General features: G+C 33.6%; 1 protein-coding gene across 1 annotated transcript in view; it reads right to left on the reverse strand.

Annotated features, from left to right (window-relative positions):
• The window catches only part of LOC149805617 (uncharacterized), a 51,087-nt gene that overhangs the window by 19,028 nt on the left and 8,375 nt on the right, over positions 1–23,684 (reverse strand). The window contains exons 2-8 of the mRNA XM_089950255.1: positions 11,264–11,503; positions 10,327–10,492; positions 8,488–8,636; positions 6,325–6,484; positions 5,370–5,476; positions 3,147–3,275; positions 1,688–1,912 (exon numbers count right to left, since the gene is read on the reverse strand). Coding sequence (XP_089806381.1) covers positions 1,688–1,912; positions 3,147–3,275; positions 5,370–5,476; positions 6,325–6,484; positions 8,488–8,636; positions 10,327–10,492; positions 11,264–11,503 — 1,176 coding nt within the window. The remainder of the gene's footprint in view (positions 1–1,687; positions 1,913–3,146; positions 3,276–5,369; positions 5,477–6,324; positions 6,485–8,487; positions 8,637–10,326; positions 10,493–11,263; positions 11,504–23,684) is intronic.

Raw genomic sequence — 23,684 nt, forward strand, 5'->3', positions numbered from 1 at the left:
TCTTTCTTTTTCCTTTTAACGGTTTCACGTAACCTTGGTATCATTCGGAGTACATATGTATCATCCTATATATATATATATATATATATATATATATATATATATATATATATATATATATATATATACAGAGATACAGAGAGAGAGGGGGAGAGATATAGAGAAAGACAGAGAGGTGAAGAGAGGGTAGGAAGGAAAGGGAGCGCCGTTTGGACATTTTCATAGGTAGTCAGCATCATGACAAATCTGGGAAACTATGTTAAAAAAAAACGCTGTGTCAACTATTTAGTTATGTGCCGGTTTGAATGTAAAGAGGGCTGTCCTTCTTCAGTAAGAGTTAGATGATTAGATTATGTATGTAAGTGAATGAGATGTTGGTATATTATATAGTATTCAAATATGCATGCATAGGCCACGAGAATGACCGCATAGTGGATATATAGAGATAAACAAGATGGGGATTTAATAAAAGAGATATAATGCTTAACATACTGGAGTGATACACAAATATTATGAAAGTGGACAACTTTATCAAGAAAGCTTGCATCTAAACTGTGGTGTATAACTTGGAAAGGTGGATGTCGCTTTCGTACATGTACAATTAGATGTAAACAGCAGTTTAAGAAAATGACTTAGTGTTTTAAATATTATACAACTGAATCCACTCACCCAGAATCGATAAGAAGGGAACGTTCCGGTCGGAAATCGAACAGAACAAGCAGGCCAGATGACACAAAGGAACAGGTCAGATAACAATACCCAACATGTATGATGAACATTACAATTTTGAATAAAACTTATACAGACCCAGGATTTATAAAACTGGTAAAACATATCTTTGTTTTATAGTTCGTGTTTATAACAAACTATCACCTATTGAATATATAACACAGGAACAAATGTGTATGTTATATTCATTTAATGGTGAAGACAATATTGTGCAACACACGTTGTAGATGATGGTGGCGACAGTATGTTGTAAGCACACTTTGTAGATGATAGTGGGAACAATATGTTGCAAGCATGCTTAGTAGATGATGCTGAAGAGGATATGGTGCAAGCACGCTTTATAGATGTTGGTGAAGGCAATAAGTTGCGAGCCCACTTTGCAGATGATGGTGAAGACGGTATGGTGCAAGCACGCTTTGTGGATGATGATGAAGACGACACTGTGCAAGCATAATTTGTAGATGAACAATGAAACCAATATGTTGCACGCACACTTTGTAGACGATGGTGAAGACGATATGATGCAAGCACACATTTTAGAAAATATGTTGACCTTTTTAATGTTGCACACTTTGTAAATGAAGCATGAAATCAATATGTTGCAAACACACTTAGCAGATGATGATGAAGACAACATGTTGCAAGCACACTTTGTAGATGATGGTGAGGATGATATGATGCAAGCACGCTTTGTAGATGCTTTTGAAGGAGATGTGTTGTAAACTCATTTTGCACATCATGCTGAAGATGATCTGCTGGAAACACGCCTTGTAGATGATGGTGACACGAATATGTTACCAACCCAATATGTAGATGATATGTTGCATTGTTTTAGATTTAAAAACCTCTGATGTAAGATAATAGTATGACACACCAACGTGTGAAAAGAAAGAAAAATTAACGAAAAACATAATAATTGCAAAATATATTTACAAAACTTACCATAAAGAGAACTTACTTATTTTTAAATAGCGTATATCTCTTTTGCTCTGTCCGGATAAGGATGCTGATAAAATCATATGAAACTTGGTATCGGTCCAGAATACAGTTCCATTTACAGGGTCGTAGGATATAGCATGAGGTTCGTCTAGGTTTTCAAGTGCAATTATCATATCCAGGCCATTACTTGGGTCTATGGCATAAATATGAGGTCTGTCATTTGTTGTAATTAGGAGAATACTGGCTGCATTATGGAAAGAAAAAGAAATGGCTCGAACAATGACTGATCACAATTACGTAAGACGCTGATCGTGGATTTCAAGGGTACACAAAACAAAACACAAAATACATTGCCTTGAAAATCAGAGTACACCAGCAATCAAAAATAGTATTATTATTATTATTATTATTAGTAGTAGTAGTAGTAGTAGTAGTAGCAGTATCATCATTATCATTAGTATTAGAATTAGTATTAGTAGTAGTTTCTATAATTAGTATATTTCAATTAATTTTTTATCTGATAATACAAAAACAACATGAAATATCAAAATGTATATCTAATTCACAATGTAAGTTGTTGAGTAAGTACGAATAAGCAAATGAAGAATAACTTATAATACATAATGCATATATGTCAAAGTAAGAATGTACGACGGTTTTTAAGCCTGTTTCGGTTAAGTCTGCAAAAGGTATTGCATTTTTAACTCCTTTATACAGAACGCAATTATTTTTAAATTTATAATGAATCCGGTTGTACACTTAGCGATCTAACTCAATAATTATACTTGTTCTAATCTGAATAGAATATTACATTTTAAAAAATTCGTATAGAAACAAGAACTCCGTATTAGTAAATAAAGTACAATTTCTGCATTTGTTGGTATAGCTTTCTCATGATTACAATTATAATAATGATAATGACATTATGAATATATTATCAGATAACCTGAGTACATCCCTTTGTCAATTTAACTAATCCTTTAGTAATAATGATTCTAATAGGAATTGTTATTATGTCATACCATGTCAAAGACCAAGATAATTACCTATACGCCTACCTAATATGTAGAAATTTGAGTGAGTTTCGTTTATAATGCAGTGTCACGTGTTAATTGTAAAATTACGGTTAATTTAGGGCTTATTTACGTCTAGAGTATGTCTACAAGACATATCACAAATGTATAATTTTTGTGAATGATTTTATGGATGTAAATATCTCTCAAAGAATATGTTAAGTACGGAATATGAACAAGTTAAGAAATAATGGACAGCCACCTACATTGTTTGCAAATTATGCAATCACACATATATACAAACATACAATCATTCTGAAACGTATTCATAGGCATCTTTCAATATTTTTTCATTATTGTATGTCATCTTATGGCAGTGTAATAATAAAGTATTTAAAGCAATATTATCTCTTGCAGTTTTAATAGGTGGCAATTGTGATTATACAAATAATGGAAAATACTCACAGCCTTGGCAGGTGTGACGATCAGGAAGAAGGGTCATAAAGTCAGGACAGGAACACGTTCTAGAACCACCAGGCAGCGGGAAGCAATAATGGCTACAACTATCACGCCCACTAGAACATCCATTGTTAACTGTAATATGTAAGCTATTTGAGACGTAGGTAAAAGTATTAATTCATTTATCGCCACTATGCACTACATATTCCAGGTAAAGTGAAACTTTATGCGTGAAATATTTCAGATAACGTGCAAATATGACATTCATGCATTTGTCAAGTTAAGTATGGTTCAGTGGTCAGTATAACATATATAATTTATCTTTAATTTGCATTTGTTAGTTTTGTTCTTCCTGAATATATGTTGTGTATAATTTAAGTCAGGTCTCGACTTTGTGCAACCAAAAATCAAGTTCGTTGACTATCTGACTAGAACAATATATTTTGTAAACAAATATTACTTAGCTAATATTTCTCTGAATGCGGATTAAAAATAGTATTGTTATCAATAGGCGTAAACATGTTTATTGGGTCAATCAACTGGAAATTGGAATTCCTCCATTAGGAACTCTTTGTTTTTCCTGATGCTTGCCATGTTCTTTATTATAATTATGGTAGCAGACCATGTCTTGTAGACATCTTAATCGTTTCTGGGAATGAAGTTTTTGACCCCAGACTGGTTCTAATTTGTGTCTTAGCTTTTTATATAATGTTGCTTCCTTGAGACCTTATTCATTATTTTTATTTAACATCTGCGACACATATGGTCTTATTGTTGTGTTTTGTATTTCATTTGCGTGAAATTATTTATTTAAATTAGTATTCATTGGAAATACAAGGTGCCCGTCTAAAATAATCTTCGACAGGAATATTAAGTTAGAACTATAGTGATCTCAGACAAAAACATGTTAGAATGATTTTATTGTGCTACATCAAAAGACAATTATCATATTGCCACACTACAAGTCATTCGCACATAGGCACATTACAGTTACGTCAAAACATTGAATACTGGGGTGTGCTCTGATGTCCACTGGAAATCAGAAGGACCTTTTTATAATTTTTTTCGTTTTATTGTATGCTCCTTTCGAATTTTAACATAAGTTCCAATGAAACACATCCTTTCATAATTATTACCCAACACGTAGGTTTTCGCTCTTTTCTGTTACTTAGTTTACAAGAAAATTGGGACATCGTCCAGGATTTGAATTTCTTTAACATATTTTTAAAAAATTCTTGAAGTGTTATTTCCAAGATCCAGGTATTATTTCCATGTTTCAGAAGTCAGTAGTGAATCAAAAAGCTTTCGCAATGTCACCTAATTCCTACCATGGAAAAACTTAAGTCCTTGAAACAAAATGAATTGTTTCAGTTTGCCAGACAATATGATCTTTAAAGGCGAAATATTAATTAAGGAAGCAAGAAATAAAACTTATTTTGGTCCAATATTTTGCAAAAATAAATTAATTTTGGGTGATACAAGTGCGTTAGGTTTGATTAGCAAGTCCATATCAGGGTCTGACATTACAGTAATAGTGTTGAGATTAAAACACAGGACGGAAGTAAAGTTAAGAAAGATTCACCTTAATAAAGAACAAAGAGAGACAAATCTAACTGGAGAGAGATAGAGGAATGATAAAGATCAATGTAGCTACAAAGAGAAGAATACAAATACAGTTGCACAAAGAGGAATGAGAGAGACAGATAATAATCGTAGTTGCACAAGAAGAAGAAATAAATAAGAACAGCTACATAAAGACCAAACAGAATAAAGTTGCAGATAGAAGACGGAGAGATAAAGAGGCGTGTAAGATAGGTTATTGTATATCCAAATAGAAAAAGCAGAAAGGAATTTTGAGACTAGATTAAAGGAATATAACATACCAATTGGAAAGCACACCATACAACAAACATATTCATATTTTATGTTTTCAGGAATATCAATTTTCCAATAGGTAGATCATGATTACCTCTATCTTGAGAAAATTGCTGAAATATGAGATGAGCACGAGAATATGGACGCCATTATTACAAAGTGTATTTATTGGTAGAGCTCGCAATATTATATAGTTTACTGTCAGTCTTTATCATGCAAAAGTGGCATATGCAGAAACTGTGGGGTATGGTGTTTAAAAAATAATGAATATCAAACTTAAAGATGAATTTCATGTACAAAATATGATCACGGTTACTTAGTGTGTATACATCTAATACAATTTTTTTGTTATACCTCGACTTCTATTAGTGTGCACATGAATGTAAGTTGGATATGTGTTTTCTTCAGCAGAAGGAATAACGGTCTCTCCAGTTCCATTCTTTCCGATTTTCTGTATATCGCTAATAAGATAAAGATATTGCATTCAAAATTCAAACATGCATAACGATCATGATAACGACGACTACAGGCACGAATAACTATGCTAGTGATTTAATTATGTCCATGCTTTACAATGAGATATTTTGCAATAGTGAGTCCTTCCTTCGTCCCGTCATTTCTATGTCAGTCTGTACATCAATCCGTTATGTTATATTCAGAAGCTTCGAAGGTAGCAACTCTTTGCAAGACGGTCATATTTTGTATCACCTTTATATATATATATATATATATATATATATATATATATATATATATATATATATATATATATATATATATATTAATGTCCGAGACAAGACGATACAGACTGTATCCTGACTACTTTATGATACTACCGCTGTTGAATCCGTGCCTAGGAAGAATTAGATGTGAAACAAATATCTCGGAAATTAGCCATCGTATATAATATACATTAATAATTTTTGGTAAGTATGACTCGTGTATTACTCTGAATACATTTGAATGCATTCTTATTATAAGTTGATAGTAGCTTGATCTGACAGCTATGACTGATGATCTTTTAGAATCAAAGACTATTCAATGGAAAATCATTGAATAATCTTCTCGCTAAACTTTTGAAATAATATATTTGTGTAGCATATCTGCATGAGTCATTAGTCAAAATGTCTCTTAGAAGGAAAATTGAATTGATTGTATTGCTCAAATATTAATTAAAAATCAAACGTGTTATTTAAATGATGGTTTTATTGGCATTACATAATCTAAGGTAAGAAGTTGACTATTGCAGACCAATGACTATCTTTGTATGAAATATATTATAGATCAGTTGTATCTGCAAAATGAATACCTGCCAAATGTAAAGTAGACGTATGATTGGTCCACAGTAATACTGCAGCGATATTTCTTATCTTCATTGCCGTAAATAAGCTGACCGTTAGAACCGCTCACATTAAGTCGACGTATTGTTGTATTTTCACCTCCAACTTCACACAAGTACAAGTCTCCATCTGCAATAATTACTAAGCATTTAAATTCATTCATCCTGCGACAGCTAGATGTTTAACTAATGTTCTCTATTAGTTTTGACACGAGAAGTTTATGTTTGTATATGCTTTACCAAAGGGTAATTTTAAGCATATTTGTATTATGTGTATTTTATTCATAATAGTAGTTTTTGTAAGCCGTAAGGGGTATTTAGTTAATGACATTTATAATCCGAATATCCTTTGTTTCTAGCTGTTACATTAAATATTAATTCATAAAGTTCCAAGTTTAAGTCTTAATATTAGTAAAGGACTTGATACGACGAGGGCATGCGTTCTAGTGTAACCTACATAACCTTGTTTTAATTGATTTCAAAATGCGAAAATCCTTTATTACAGCCTCCATCTTTAGTAATCGATGTAAAAGATCTATAACGGAGAAATAGTCTTTCTTATAATTGGCACCAGACCTGCCAGTTATATTTATATAATTTAATCATTCGTTCGAATTACAGTGATCGACACATTACAGGTTAAATTGATTAATATCCATCGCGGAATTACTGTGTATTGATGTGAAGATACGTTGGGATTTTAACATAATCATTATATTGTTTGTACATCATTCCAATTTAAATTGTAATTGTCACTGGAACTCATTCGGAGTATTCAAAACTTTTGAAATAGGTAGAACATTTAGTACCTAACGAGTTAATTCATCATATTGTAAATAACTGTTTAATTACTTTACCTGTCATTTAGGGAAATAAATTATATTTATCAAATATACACAATCTGTCAGTATCCCTCTTACCTGTTATTTATTATCAATCGAGTCGTAACAATAAAACTACAAGCTTTTGCAAATAAAACATGCATTTCGTCATAATAAGATTATCACTAAGAGAGCAGTACATTTCGTTTTTCCTAACGCATGCCAAATGTAACATGATCTTCATCATTTTCAGTAACATATAAACATAGTAAAAAATTCCTTGCGTTTCAGCTTCTAATTTTATTTGAAAAGGATAACTGTTATCGGTCATGTAGTAATTTTTCAGCCAAACGACATTTCGTTTTTCCAAAGGCATGCCAAATATAACATGATCAACATCGTTTTCAGTAACATATAACCATAGTAACCAATTCCTTGCATTTCATATTCTAAGTTTATTTGTAAAGAATAACTGGTAACGGTCATGTAGTGGTTCTGTACCCACTGTTTACGATAGAAAACAATCTTACAACATATATATTCAGCTAATAATTATTCACTTAGCTTGTTGAATTATCATTCCTTCAAAGATTATTCTACAACTACGGATACATTCATCGATATTTTAGACTATATCAGCTAAACGATGCTACTAAAACATATTGAACTGTCATGATATGATGTCACAATGAAAGCGCAAATTATTATATAAATAAAATCAAAGAATAACATATAATAGTGATGATTACACCCGACATTCTCTATTATGGATCTACATTATTGTCAGCACAAAGGGATTAACATCAGTTGTTAAAACTACATTAGTATTGAACTGAACAATGAAGAATTAACAATCTATATATTCTCTACGTTTGATCAAGGGCAATACATGGATAGGTTTAATCAAATAGTCTCTGGCAACGCCCTCGACCAAATTTCTAATATAACATTCACAAGAATTAGATAAATTTTCTTCACAAACTGATAAAGATCACAATGTCATTTATAATGTTGTAAGAAACAGGGGATATTGTTATACAATAGTTGACGAAAATATGTCTGAATGGCTGATAGCAATTACGTACAAATATTGTTATTTGTTTTTTCACGGATTCTTTTCAAAGTACAAATGTAGCAGAAGAGCATGCTTGTCAATATATGAATCCTTTCATAATTAATATATAATCTTTGGACGATTGAAATAAACGTCTCTTATCTGAGTATTCAGGCATAAGTCAATCACAGCATAACAAAGCAGATCATACAGAATGCAGTATAAACATATTGATGGCCAATACTGAAAACAATACACCGTTAAAATTCAAATCCAAGATTTTTGCTGGTCCATCGAGGCCAAGCCCTTTTAGTCGATTCTGCACTAACTGCTTTCGAATTGTACCATCATAGTTGGACATCCCCAGAATTTGTTCAAGCAATCCATTTTCACTCCAATATATAGAGCTGTAATAAAGATAATTCCGTATCGTATTTAGTATCAATAAACTACGCATAGTCTTAAGCTATCTTTATTTCCTACGGAACATTGTATTGATATGAAAATAACGAGCTAAAACAGATGTAACAAGCCTTTGACACTAAAAGCAGCATACACTCAACAGCAGACACGTCTCATCTCCCAGCTGTAACACAACCATAGACAAATAGGAAACGATGCACATTCCCTCTTTAGCCGGCCCTATTATTACTCTTCAACCTTTACCCTGGTCTAAACATCGTTATGTTGCAATGCTGCAGCATTATCGAATAAAAGTAACATTTCTTGACAATTTGGTAGTGCATTACCTATTTGTTGCTTAAACATTTTGTGCAGCCGCTTCAAAATATGTATGTATTATTTTAAGGAAAACTGAAACATTCATACAGAGGTGGTACTGATACGTATTGAATTATACAAAAGAATGTTTGGATAGGAAAGTTAAGGTTTTTTTTTCCTTTTTTTATCTTTTCTTTACTTTTAAGGAGAGCGTCAATGTTTGACAGGTATCTGTTTCTAAGACGAATGAAAGGTGTATGCCTTTAATTAAGTACTGTTTGTAAGTCTGGACAAAAGTGTTTGATTATAAGTAAGTTTTATTTTATTTTGCTTAAATGAAGTGCTATTATATTTTAATGAACAAAGAGCCATTTGCTTGGTTTTGCTTCAGACTGGTATATTGTAATTTTATTGTATGGAGTTGTTTATTCATACTCGTCGTATTTATATATCACATTGGCTTGGATCAGAATAATCCGATTATGTCCCACCCCCACTGACTTCTATTCGATGATACTAAGAAACCTACCTTTCTCGCAGCTGACACTTGGTGTTATCTTTGTATATATTTTTGAAAACAAAATGCAAATGATGGTATTCATGTGCTTTGTCCAAACTTGTTTCTCACAGTTTCTCAGTAATATCACTATCTGATTTAATATAAATGTGCCAGTGTAAGTGTTTATTCATGAGAAAAATAACGCCAAGTCCTTAACATGTACGCAAAACTGCGCAGCAAATATTTAATTTCTTCAACTACGTCAACAAACACTGCACCATTTTAATGTATGTAAGAAAAGCATTCTCCATTCAACAATGCTAGCATTATTACACTAAAGAAGAGTGAGACAATCTTGTCCGTGCTTGGAACTTTCGTTTGTAAACGATTTCTAATATACGATGTCTTGTAAATGAACAAATAATTACAAACATAACGAACTGCAAACTATTTTATTTGTCTTTCCAATTTCAAATTGTGGACTTAATTACAATACAATCAATAATTCAGTAACACGAAGCGCATTTGAGCGACAAGCTATGATAAATAAAATGACAGGGAAATAATTATCAACATAATGTGGTTATTTTTGGAGGCATGGTGTTGAAGAATATATTATTTGTGCCTGCTTATTTTAGACATAGTTATTGCCCTGTTATGTATGCTAAAGTATCTAAATGTACACTATCGCATGATGGTATTTGTCATGAACACATTTAGCAAATGGAACATTTAACTCAGATTTCGAGGAATATGGATTTCAAAAAATGTATGCACACGTAATTGGGTTTCGTATCGGTTAAATAACAAGGATATCATTACCACAATTCAGAGTGTAATAATTGTCTTATCTAATGAGTGATGAAGGCAACGAATACCCGTTTATTGGATCTACTACGATGTCCCCTGGACGTTCCAAATTTCTAATAACTGTTTTATGTGATTTATTGTCAAGACTGATGACACCAATGACGGCATTTCCTCTGTCTGTGTAAAACAGGAGTCTAGATGTTGAGTCTACTGCAATTCCAACGACGTCGGCACCTAGAAAAGAACCGTAAATGCTTCAAAGAGTATTGCTTCTTTTTAGTTTTAGCTGCTTCAAAGAGTAAGTGATTCGTTTAGATTTACTTGTGCTTTCGTATGCTAGATCCTTTCATTGCGCTGGATATGTGGATGAAAAACTGTTCTGATTAGAGAATCCCTGAAAAAGCTGTGTTTTGTGTATATGGGGCAAAAAGGCAACTAACTTTGTAGCGGATCATGTATTATAATTAAACATAAAGTATCGATTAGTTTCTTAATTTTTGTTTTAAATTATCCAGAAAAGTTTCGTATCAAAACAATGTAGGTGCTTACTGTTTAATTATTTTTCATTACAAATATACATGACAACTGAATATGGTGATGCGTTCCGACAAAACTCTACTAGAAAAATATTAGGATGACATACTGAATTACGTCTAGATTTGCAACTGCTGAAGTACTTATTGATACAAACTTAATTGACTTGATTTACATTGATGGACGATTGATGCACGCATTGAACTGATAATGCATTTAATAAACAATACAACCTATCGTGACATTAATATTAGTGTTCTTATCTGCTATATTCACCATGTCATAACACTGTTTTTGCATAAATATATCCGAGAATCATTGATTTTTTTTCTTTACTTGCGAATACCTTTGCTCTACAAAAGAAAAAAAAAGCTATACAGCTATTTATACAATGTACTTAAATTGTAACTTGCAATAAAATGGAATCTTCAAAAATGTATATAATGTAAATGAAAATTAGCGGAAACCCACCATCATCGAAGGCTCGTACGGTCGTTTGCCTGTCCCCATTACTTGATAGTGATATTATGTGAGACGTACTGGAAGTGTATATAACATCAGCAGACGGGTCGTAGTCCATGTCACTGGCGTCAAACAAATCAAACAAATCATGAAGTGGAATAGTCACATAGCTGTTGTTACTGATGTCTGTACGATATATTGTTCCCGATACTCTGTCCACAATCAGGAGAAAGTCATGAGGCAATGAGCCTGGTTGACAAAAAGGATAGATAAACAATTAGCACTTTTGTATTTCCTAGTACTATTATACAAGTATGACAGTTAGGAATAATATATGAGCAGCATCCATTTTTGTTTTCGTTGTTTTGACATAAACTAACTAAAGTTGCCCAAATAAAAAATATGAAAAACCTGAATCTATATTTTTCCTGTCATAGATGATGAAATAATCAGTTTCAATTTCAACCAGAGAAAACTCGTAATTTCGCACATTAAACGAAGAGAAATAAATTAAATAAATGTCAGGTTTTGATTGTTTACCTCATTTGGATAAGATGTTTCATTGAGACACCTTTTCATCTGTAGTTTAATACAAATATATTTTTCGTTTAAGCATGATAGCCTAAACTATGTGACATCACAATATACATGTCTGATACAGAACCAATTGCATATCTCTATTCGCTATAGCATTAAACGGATTGCCATAAAGCTTTGTAGAGAGGAACATAGCAAGAATCATGGTATAGCTGTCACATATAGCTCAATGCACTTTATGTTTAGCTTGTAAACTGACAGTTATGCTGCTTGAAGACTAAATTTACTCTGTATAGTCACTAGTGTTGCCAGCTATTAAAACATCTTATCATGATTAAATGAAATTCTAAGACTAGGAGAGAGATATGATTTCATTATTCGGGAAGTGCAATGCAAAATACTTCAATCAATCAACTTTCAAGGTAGACAAGGTGCTTTAAAAATTGTAGATGACTATTGAAAGTAAATGTTACAGGTGAAATTTAAAATATCAAAAGGCCTACTGCGCAATTAAAATAAACTAAACATGTCTCATCTCTGGATCAGTTTCCGTACTACGGCACAAATTATACCAAACACATACCGATGTAGCTAGATTACGATGCGTAGCATTCTTCACAGAATAGCTATTGTATATCATAATAATTGCTGCACTCAGACAGACAACAGCGGAAGTTGTTCCATCGTGTATATAAACTATCAGCAAACGTTTGGGTTCAACTAATGGTTGGTAAGTGATTACATTTCTGATTGTATTCACAGAGTCAGAGACTTGAGGTGTTAGTCTGGACATGTATCCTAAACAGGATGGCAAATATACTTTTCCACACACAGTTTGGGTCTAAATTAAGATAAAAAATAGTGACATGTTCAAAGGTTAATGAATCAGATGGCAATACGTCTGTACTGCTCCCTTGCCGTAAATTATTAATATGTATCAATAAGCAAAATGTAAACAAAATCACCACTAAAAGACAAAAACATTAGGAACAAACACAAATACAGATTTACAATCAAGACTTGCGTGAATGTTTAAGAGGTCTTGAATCGTAAATAAAAAATACATGTTTAGGAACAATGGTTTAATGTAATATTACTATCATGCCTTTAAACAGAAAGTTGAATAAATTACATTATCACCACGGAACAAGACTTAATAACATAATTAACAAATATGCAATCGATTATTGCTTTAAATTTTGATTGGATATTTTATATACTAAATATTGAATGGTAATTAGTCATGGTGGATACTTGACAATTATTAATAAAACATCGGCTAGTATAAATATACAACATAATAAAGAATGATGCATCAAAGTGAAAATGCATATAATGCAATTAAAAAATGACTGTGGCATGCGGTCATTGTATAACATAATATTACACCGTGTATCACGATACTTATTCAAAGACATATTCGTAAATATTCCTGACACATTTGAATATAAGTACATCATACTATTACACCGTGTATCATGATACTTATTCAAAGACATATCCGTAAATATTCCTGACACATTTGAATATAAGTACATCATAATATTACACCGTGTATCATGATACTTATTCAAAGACATATCCGTAAATATTCCTGACATATTTGAATATAAGTACATTTGATCAGTAGGACCTCATGCATGAAATCACCAAAATAAATTGCTCATTTTGATGAATAGAACGAATACCATTATGTTGGCGTGAAAGTGTGATATAATTACTAAGAACAGATCATGAAACACACATTAACATATGAGGTGTGTATATTTAAATTTTATTAATTGGTGGCCTATGTTAATGGTTATGGTCTTACTACTTGACTTTGACCGTGCACACAATCAATTTTAATGTGCAGTTGTCTACCTGATTAAGGATAATTTTTCTAAACAGCATAATCCATAGCAAATATATATCTATCAAGTGTGGAATAATAGTATAATCATTGCCTTTTAATGTAAACATTTTTATTTGGGTCTGGGTCTAGGACTTTCAATTTTCATTTGAAAAGTCCTAAACGTATTGCAAATTTTGAATGTTTAATAAGGAGGCTAACCATCATCCGGGTTACATTTTTGTATCTTAGTTTTTAATATATGTTATCATACTTAAACGTAACTAATTATTTTCCTAACATATGGGCGCAGAAATGATCATATTGCTGTATTCAGTGTTATATTTGGGTGGATTTATTTACTCAGTTTATTATTCAATGGAAACATAAATTGCTTATCACTAATATTATTGGTCTGCAACATTAATTTGAAATTATAGCAGAATCAGACATCACAATTATATAATTATATTACTGTTAAAAAGTCATCACAAGCCATCCCACTACCACATAATTGCATTCACGCAACATCGCCGAAATTAAAATGGAATCATATATTTTGACATTTTGAGAGAACTTTTAAGGTTTTATTTGTTATTTAATATACAAAACTGTCAAGTCATTTTAACGCTTCATTTTCTACTGTAAGGATAACCATTATTTTTAGCTTTTGTGTGCTCTTTTCTGGTACTTACTTTAAGACCATAGAGTCGTAACATATTCATATATATATATATATATAAGTTATTGCATTTGTATGGGAATAAATTCACTAGTTCTTTTTCGGATGGATATAATGTATGACATTAGGAATACTTTATATCCATCCGAGGAAACGATTTCGTATGCAATTACTTTATACGCTCATTTTCTTATTCTAGCGATGGCTAAATTATATAAATAAAAATATATTGCATGAAGCAAAGTGACTGAATTGATGTTGTATTTATAATTATTACACACGCTTCGAGTGATCAGTAAACAAGAACAATGTTGATACGAACATAATGCCGCCAAGCAAAATTTGAACTCAGTCACAAGGTCAACATTACTTTTGAAAGAATGTCTGGTTTCAGTCTAGCTAAAATTGAAATTTGGAGTCATAGCGTGTATGAATGCTCATTGCAACAAGTTTCCATTTGGACTGGACTGGATGTATTTTTGCTACTATTTGTAGATTTAATTAAAAGTGATTTTGGACTTGATTTATCTGTATCAATTCTACATGAATTAAAATCTTCTTCGTGAGGGAGTATTATGTTGATTTATTTGTATGCGTGTTACTGTTCTGCCATTGACTGTTTGGAATCATAATGTTCATTACAATGGATTATAATGTTCATTTCATTTTGAGTGCAATAAGGTGGATGTTATTGCGCTTGGAATTTAGTCGCAATTACAGTGCAAATTCGAAATTGGCAATTAAGCTTTGTAATCCGTAGCATAGCTCTTGTAATTCGGATTTGCAGAATTAAGAAAGTACATTAAGAGGAAATTCAGCATATGAAGCTGTAAGTGCATATTTTGCCATTCGTGAAACGACCTAAACCAGACATATATACAACATATATTGATACATAGGTATATAGAAAGATGTTAGCAAATTATTTAAGCTCACACATATTGCCAGTTCATTACTTTCCTATCCGATCATAATCAGTGGTTCGTCAGTTAATTTATCAGGGTCATATAATCTAGCGATCAAATTCTTTCCACTTAACATTGTTAAACCTTTCACCTTTCCACTACGTTGGAAAGTACCGGATGCGTTTTCCACATTATATAGTTGATTATGTTGTTATTAAACTCTCTCCACATACCAAACTTGAATTTATATGGCTTTCGTTGCTATGGAATATATGTAATAATGACACCTCGTTTTGTTCGTTAAATAGCAATATCATTGCTTGAAAGTATATATATCGCTCTCAGAATAAATGTATATTGTTCTGTGTTAGATATGCTTATGTAACATTCACGGCAGATTCCTAGTGGTAATATAAATATAGACAAGTGTGTATGTCAAATTGGCATATCCTTTGCAAATTTTGTTACATTCTATTTGTTCAAAACATTCAATAATTTGTATCAAAATAATTCAGTTATTTCAATATCGTACTATGTACGCCTCGAATATTCTTTTAATTTTGCACAGCAAACTTTACACTGGGTACAGCTATTACAAATCCGACGTCACTCATTTACAATGTACAAGAGAGTATTCATTACGGTTGGCATTTTTTTTTTATGCATGGTAACAGCATATCAATTAACAAAAGCTACTTTCAGTTATAACAATTTGCAACATTGTTATTAATCCTTACCAACCCAGGAATGATTTGAGATCGATGTTAAATCGTGTCTTTAGAAATTATTTGTTCACAACTAGCTGCGTCGTATACTAAGCCATAACGTGGAGTTTTGGATCTGCGTCGTATAGGAAGCCATAATATGGAGTTTTGGATCTGCGTCGGATACTAAGCCATAACGTGGAGTTTTGGATCTGTGTTTTGCGATATTTCTAGCAAGTGATGGGTAGAACTTGGGGATGCTACTAATTAGTACGTTGCAGAATGATTATCTCCTCTAATAGAGTATAAATTCTTAACAGTGATAAGGTATAGCACGTGTAACATTGTAATTAAAAAAACTGGTAATTTAATTTGTTAACGGCTATTATCAAAATATGTGTACTTGCACCAAAAGTTCGAAAACCTGAATTTATTAGCAAATGTACGTGAAAAAATGTTTAACTATTAACCGAAAGATTGCATTTTACACGGATGTATCAACGAAAAAAAAATAAATTTGCACAGAGAAAACAACGTAAAAGAACAGTGTGTAAATAGTCAACATTAGCAACATACTGACGATTAAGTTACTAATGCAGCTATGGTGATTTCTTAAACTCAGAAATCAATTAAATATTGTGTTCACTACTTTGAATAAATTCTAGAAGGATCATGTAATTTGAGATTCAGCTGCAATTAACTGCATCTTGACTTCGCGCTGAGTAAACATCTTATAGTATTATTAGAAGTAGTAGTATTCTTGTTTCTGTTGTTGTTGAACTTTGTATTATTATTGGTGGTAGTAGTAGTGCTGGTAGTAGTGGTAGACGTTACTCGTGAAGAAGAGATTGTTGATACAATACGTGTAGAGAACATTACCATCTTTAGTTGAAACCCCAAATATAAATAACATTAATTTATATAATATAGATATTATCCACAAATGTTTCAATATTAGCAGCAATAGCGAATCATACATACGACGCAAACCATATGTGTTTATTCATTCCCTCCATGCATAAGAAACATACATTTTGTAAATTCCGCTGGACCTTATCCAACTGACATACTGCCAAATACAGTTTTAATGATCAAAATTGGCATAGCAAGTAATATCAAATAGAAAACATCATAATCTAAATTTTCTTTTGAAAACGTTCACGTTTGCAATGTCCAAGCACTAATAAATAGAAATGTCATTTCAGTGAAACAAACGTTTTATGAGATGATCAGAAAATATATTTTACCTGGCCCAAAACAACCTGAACAATTTTTGAATTATTGTATCAACAAGGCTTTCTGTAAGCTGCAGTAATGTGCAAAGTACAGAACATTTACTGCAACGTTGTATTACACTGCATACAAAATATAATTAATTTTATTCATGTGAATATAAAGAGGTTCTGAATTGGCGTCATGAACAATGTTTATATTTAAACTAATTCTTCTTTCTAATATCTCAGCGGAGTTATCAAAATGACCAATCAGAAACGTGCACATGATTCCCTACAATGGGTCGAAAATTAGTGACTTCCTTGATGCATGTGTCTGTCAAATGTTTATCTTATTTCGTTTGTTCATACCCATACACAACCAACGTGTAAAATAATATAAGAAATGCATATTTTGCAATATATAAATATAATTTTTTCAAAGATGGTATCTTAGAAGGTACGATCGTTATTAAATGCTGCAATCCCATATTATATACAAAATGTGGAAAATGTAGCTGCTTCGTTCCCATACTTGATTCGTGTACTAAAAAGCTACTCTCACGTTCATGTACTAACTAATGTGTCTACTTTTTAAATATAATTCCATTTTCTTACCTTTAAATATGCATCCATACAAATACATGTTATTTTTTAACCGTATTTCTTTCTTTAGATTGTTATGACAGCAAGTGAGATATATGTATACTTCAAGACAAAATTTCAATACTTTGGAATGCGAGTCGTTGATGACAATAAAAGCTTTGTCATGGAATGGTTAACGAATTTTGAATTGGCAGCAGTTCAATCTATTCAAGATCGAGTACGACGATCACTGACTTGATATCCAAAAGCGATTACACTACCATCTTTGTTATGGAATGGGTAACGAATTTGGGATTAGTAGCAGTTCAATCGATGCGCGATCGAGTATGACTATCAGTGACTCTATGTCCAAAAGCAAGTACACTACCATCTTTGCTATGGAATGGTTAAAGAATTTGGGATTTGTAGCAGTTCAATCGATTTGAGATCGAGTACGGCGATCACTGACTCGATATCCAAAAGCAATTACACTACTATATTTGCGATGGAATGGTTAACGAAATTGGGATTGGTAGCAGTTCAATCGATTCGAGATCGAGTTCGACGATCACTGACTCGATAGCAAAAAGCAATTACTCTACCATCGTTGCTATGGAATTGCTCACGAATTAGGAATTGGTAGCAGTTCAATCGATTCGAGATCGAGTACGACGATCACTGATTCGATATCCAAAAGCAATTACACTACCATTTTAGCTTTGGAATGGTTAACGAATTTAGAATTGATAAAAGTTCAATCGATTCGAGATGGAGTACGACGATCAATGACTCGATATTCAAAATCAATTACAGTACCATCTTTGCTATGGAATGATTAACGAATTTGGGATTGTTAGCAGTTCAATCGATTCGAGGTCGAGTACGACGATCACTGACGCGATATAAAAATGCAATTACAGTACTATCTTTTCTATGGAATGGTTAACGAATTTGGGATTGGTAGCAGTTCAATCGATTCGAAATCGAGTACGACGACTACTGACTCAATATCCAAAAGCAATTACACAACCTTCTTTGCTATGGAATGCATCACAAATTTGGGACTGACAGCAGTTCAATCGATTCGACATCGTCTACGACGATCACAGACTCAATATCAAAGACCAATTACACTATCAACCTTACTGTGGAAAGGTTAACGAATTTGGGATTGGTGGCAGTTCAATCGACGTCGAGATTGAGTACGACGATCACTCAATCGATATCCAAAAGCAATTACACAATTATCTTTGCTATGGAATGGTTAACGAATTTGGGATTGGTAGCAGTTCAATCGAATCGAGATATAGTACGACGATCACTGATTCCATGGTTAACGACTTTGCGATTAGCAGCAGTTCAATCGATTCGAGATTTAGTACGACGATCACTGACACGATGTGCAAAATCAATTACACTACCATCTTTGCTATGGAATGGTTAACGAATTTTGGATTGGTAGCAATTCAATCGATTCGAGATCGAGTGCGACGATCACTGACTCGATTTCCAAAAGCAATTGCACTACAATCTTTCCTATGGAATTGTTAAGGAATTAGAGCTTGGTAGCAGTTCAAGCGATTCGAGTTCGAGAAAGACGATCATTCACTTGATAACAATAAAGCAATTAAACTACCATCTTTGCTATGGAATTTTTAACGAATTTGGGATTGGTAGCAGTTCAATCGATTCGAGATTGAGTACGACGATCAGTGACTCGATATCCAAAAGCAATTACACTTCCAATCTTTGCTATGGAATGGTTAACGAATTTGAGAGTGGTAGCAGTTCAATCGATTCGAGATCGAGTACGACGATCACTGACTCGATATCCAAAAGCAATTACACAATTATCTTTGCTATGGAATGGTTAACGAATTTTGGAATGGTAACAGTCTAATCAAATCGACATCGAGTACGACCATCACTGACTCGATTTCAAAGAGCAATTACACTACCATCTTTGCTATGGAATTTTTAACGAATTTGGGAATGGTAGCAGTTCAATCGATTCGAGATTGAGTACGACGATCAGTGACTCGATATCCAAAAGCAATTACTCTACTATCTTTGCTATGGAATGGTTAACGAGTTTGGGATTGGTAGCAGTTTAATCGATTCGAGATTGAGTACGACGATCAGTGACTCGATATCCAAAAGCAATTACACTTCCTATCTTTGCTATGGAATGGTTAACAAATTCGGGATTGGTAGCAGTTAATTCGATTCGAGATCGAGTAAGACGATCACTGACTCGATATCCAAAAGCAATTACACAATTAGCTTTGTTATGGAATTCTTAAAAAAATTGGGATTGGTAGCAGTTAAATCGATTCGATATCGAGTACGACGATCACTGACGTTCCATCCAAAAGAAATTACACTACCATCTTTGCTATGGAATGGTAAATGAATTTGGGACTGGTAGCAGTTCAATAGATTCGAGATCGAGTACGACAATCAGTGACTCGATATCCAAAAGCAACTTCATTACTATCTTTCCTGTGGAATGGTTAACGAATTTGGTATTGGTAGCAGTTAAATCATTCCAGATCGAGTTAGACGAACACTGACTCGATATCCAAAAGCAATTACTCCACCATCTTTGCTATGGAATGGTTAACGAATTAGGGATTGGTAGCAGTTCAATCGATTCGAGAGCGAGTAAGACGATCATTGACTCGATATCCAAAAGGATTTATGCTACCACATTTGCTATGGAATAGTTAACGAATGTGAGATTGGTAGCAGTTCAATCGATTCGAGATCGAGTACGACAATCACTGACTATCTAAAGGCAATTACACTACCATCTTTACTATGGAATGGGTAACGAATTTGGGATTGGTAGCAGTTAAATCGATTCGAGATCGAGGACGACGATCATCGACTTGATATCCAGAAGCAATTATACTACCACCTTTGCTATGGAATGGTTAACAAATTTGGGATTAGTAGCAGTTCAATCGATTCGAGACCGAGTACGACGATCACTGACTCGATATCAAAGAGCAATTAGACTACCATCTTTGCTATGGAATGATTAACGAATTTGGGATTGGTAGCATTTCAATTGATTTGAGGTCGAGTACGACGATCACTGACACGATATACAAAAACAATTAGACTACTGTTTGTGCAAGGGAATGGTTAACGAATTTGGGATTGGTAGCAGTTAAATCGATTCCAGATCGAGCACGACTTTCACAGACTCGATATCCAAAAGCAATTCCACAATTATCTTTGATATGGAATGGTTAACGAATTTGGGATTGGAAGCAGTTAAATCGATTCGAGATAGAGTATGACGATCACTGACTCGATATCCAAAAGCAATTACACTACCATCTTTGCTAGGGAATTATTAACGAATTTGTGATTGGTAGCAGTTCAATCGATTTGACGTCGAGTACGACGTTCACTGACTCGATAACCAAAATCAATTACACTACCATCTTTGCTAGGGAATGGTTAACGCATTTTTGATTGGTAGCAATTCAATCGATTCGAGAGCGAGCACAATTATCGCTGACTCGATAACGAAAAGCAATTACACAATTATCTTTGATATGGAATGGTTAACGAATTTGGGATTGATAGCAGTTCAATCGATTCGAGGTCGAGTATGAAGATCAATGACTCGATATCCAAAAGTAATTACACTACCATCTTTGCAATGGAATGTTAACGATTTTGGGATTGGTAGCAATTCAATCGATTCCAGATCGAGTACGACAATCACTGACTATCTAAAAGCAATTACACTACCATTTTTACTATGGAATGGGTAACGAATTTTTAATGGGTAGCGGTTAAATCGATTTGTGATCGAGTATGACGATCAGTGATTCGATATCCAAAAGCAATTACACTTCCCATGTTTGCTATGGAATGGTTAACATATTTGGTATTGGTGGCAGTTAAATCGATTCGAGAACGAGTAAGACGATCATTGGCTCGATATCCAAAAGTAATTAAACAATTAGCTTTGTTATGGAATTCTTAAACAAATTGGGATTGGTAGCAATTAAATTGATTCGATATCGAGTACAACGATCACTGACGTCATATCCAAAAGCATTTACACTGCCATCTTTGCCATGGAATCGTAAATGAATTTGGGACTGGTAGCAGTTCAATCGATTCGAGATTGAGTACGACGATCAGTGACTCGATATCCAAAAGCAACTTCATTACTATCTTTCCTGTGGAATGGTTAACGAATTTGGTATTGGTAGCAGTTAAATCGATTCCAGATCGAGTTAGACGAACATTGACTCGATATCCAAAAGCAATTACTCCACCATCTTTGCTATGGAATGGTTAACGAATTAGGGATTGGTAGCAGTTCAATCGATTCAAGAACGAGTAAGACGATCATTGACTCGATATCCAACATGATTTATGCTACCACATTTGCTATGGAATAGTTAATGCATTTGGGATTGGTAGCAGTTCAATCGATTCGAGATTGAGTACGACAATAACTGACTATCTAAAAGCAATTACACTACCATCTTTACTATGGAATGGGTAACGAATTTGGGATTGGTAGCAGTTAAATCGATTCGAGATCGAGGACGACGATCATCGACTCGATATCCAGAAGCAATTATACTATCACCTTTGCTATGGAATGGTTAACAAATTTGGGATTAGTAGCAGTTCAATCGATTCGAGACCGAGTACGACGATCACTGACTCGATATCAAAGAGCAATTAGACTACCATCTTTGCTATGGAATGATTAACGAATTTGGGATTGGTAGCATTTCAATGGATTTGAAGTCGAGTACGACGATCACTGACACGATATACAAAAACAATTACACTACTGTTTGTGCAAGGGAATGGTTAACGAATTTGGGATTGGTAGCAGTTCAATCGATTCCAGATCGAGCACGACTTTCATTGACTCGATATCCAAAAGCAATTCCACAATTATCTTTGATATGGAATGGTTAACGAATTTGGGATTGGTAGCAGTTAAATCGATACGAGATCGAGTATGACGATCAGTGACTCGATATCCAAAATCAGTTACACTACCATCTTTGCTAGGAAATTATTAACGAATTTGGGTTTGGTAGCAGTTCACTCGATTTGAGGTCGAGTACGACGATCACTGACACGATATACAAAAACAATTACACTACTGTCTTTGCTAGGGAATGGTTAACGAATTTATGATTGGTAGCAGTTCAATCGATTCGAGAGCGAGCACGACTATCGCTGACTCGATATCGAAAAGCAATTACACAATTATCTTTGATATGGAATGGTTAACGAATTTGGGATTGATAGCAGTTCAATCGATTCGAGATTGAGTACGACAATCACTGACTACCTAAAAGCAATTGCACTACCATCTTTACTATGGAATGGGTAACGAATTTGGGATTGGTAGCTGTTAAATCGATTCGAGATCGAGGACGACGATCATCGACTCGATATCCAGAAGCAATTATACTATCACCTTTGCTATGGAATGGTTAACAAATTTGGGATTAGTAGCAGTTCAATCGATTCGAGACCGAGTACGACGATCACTGACTCGATATCAAAGAGCAATTAGACTACCATCTTTGCTATGGAATGATTAACGAATTTGGGATTGGTAGCATTTCAATGGATTTGAGGTCGAGTACGACGATCACTGACACGATATACAAAAACAATTACACTACTGTTTGTGCAAGGGAATGGTTAACGAATTTGGGATTGGTAGCAGTTCAATCGATTCCAGATCGAGCACGACTTTCACTGACTCGATATCCAAAAGCAATTCCACAATTATCTTTGATATGGAAGGGTTAACGAATTTGGGATTGGTAGCAGTTAAATCGATACGAGATCGAGTATGACGATCAGTGACTCGATATCCAAAATCAACTACACTACCATCTTTGCTATGGAATGGTTGGAGAATTTGGGATTGGTAGCAGCCAAATCGATTCGAGATCGAGTACGACGAT

This window comes from Sinohyriopsis cumingii, chromosome 2 (genome assembly GCF_028554795.1).
Source record: "Sinohyriopsis cumingii isolate HCF-2022 chromosome 2, ASM2855479v2, whole genome shotgun sequence".
Classification (NCBI taxonomy): domain Eukaryota; kingdom Metazoa; phylum Mollusca; class Bivalvia; order Unionida; family Unionidae; genus Sinohyriopsis; species Sinohyriopsis cumingii.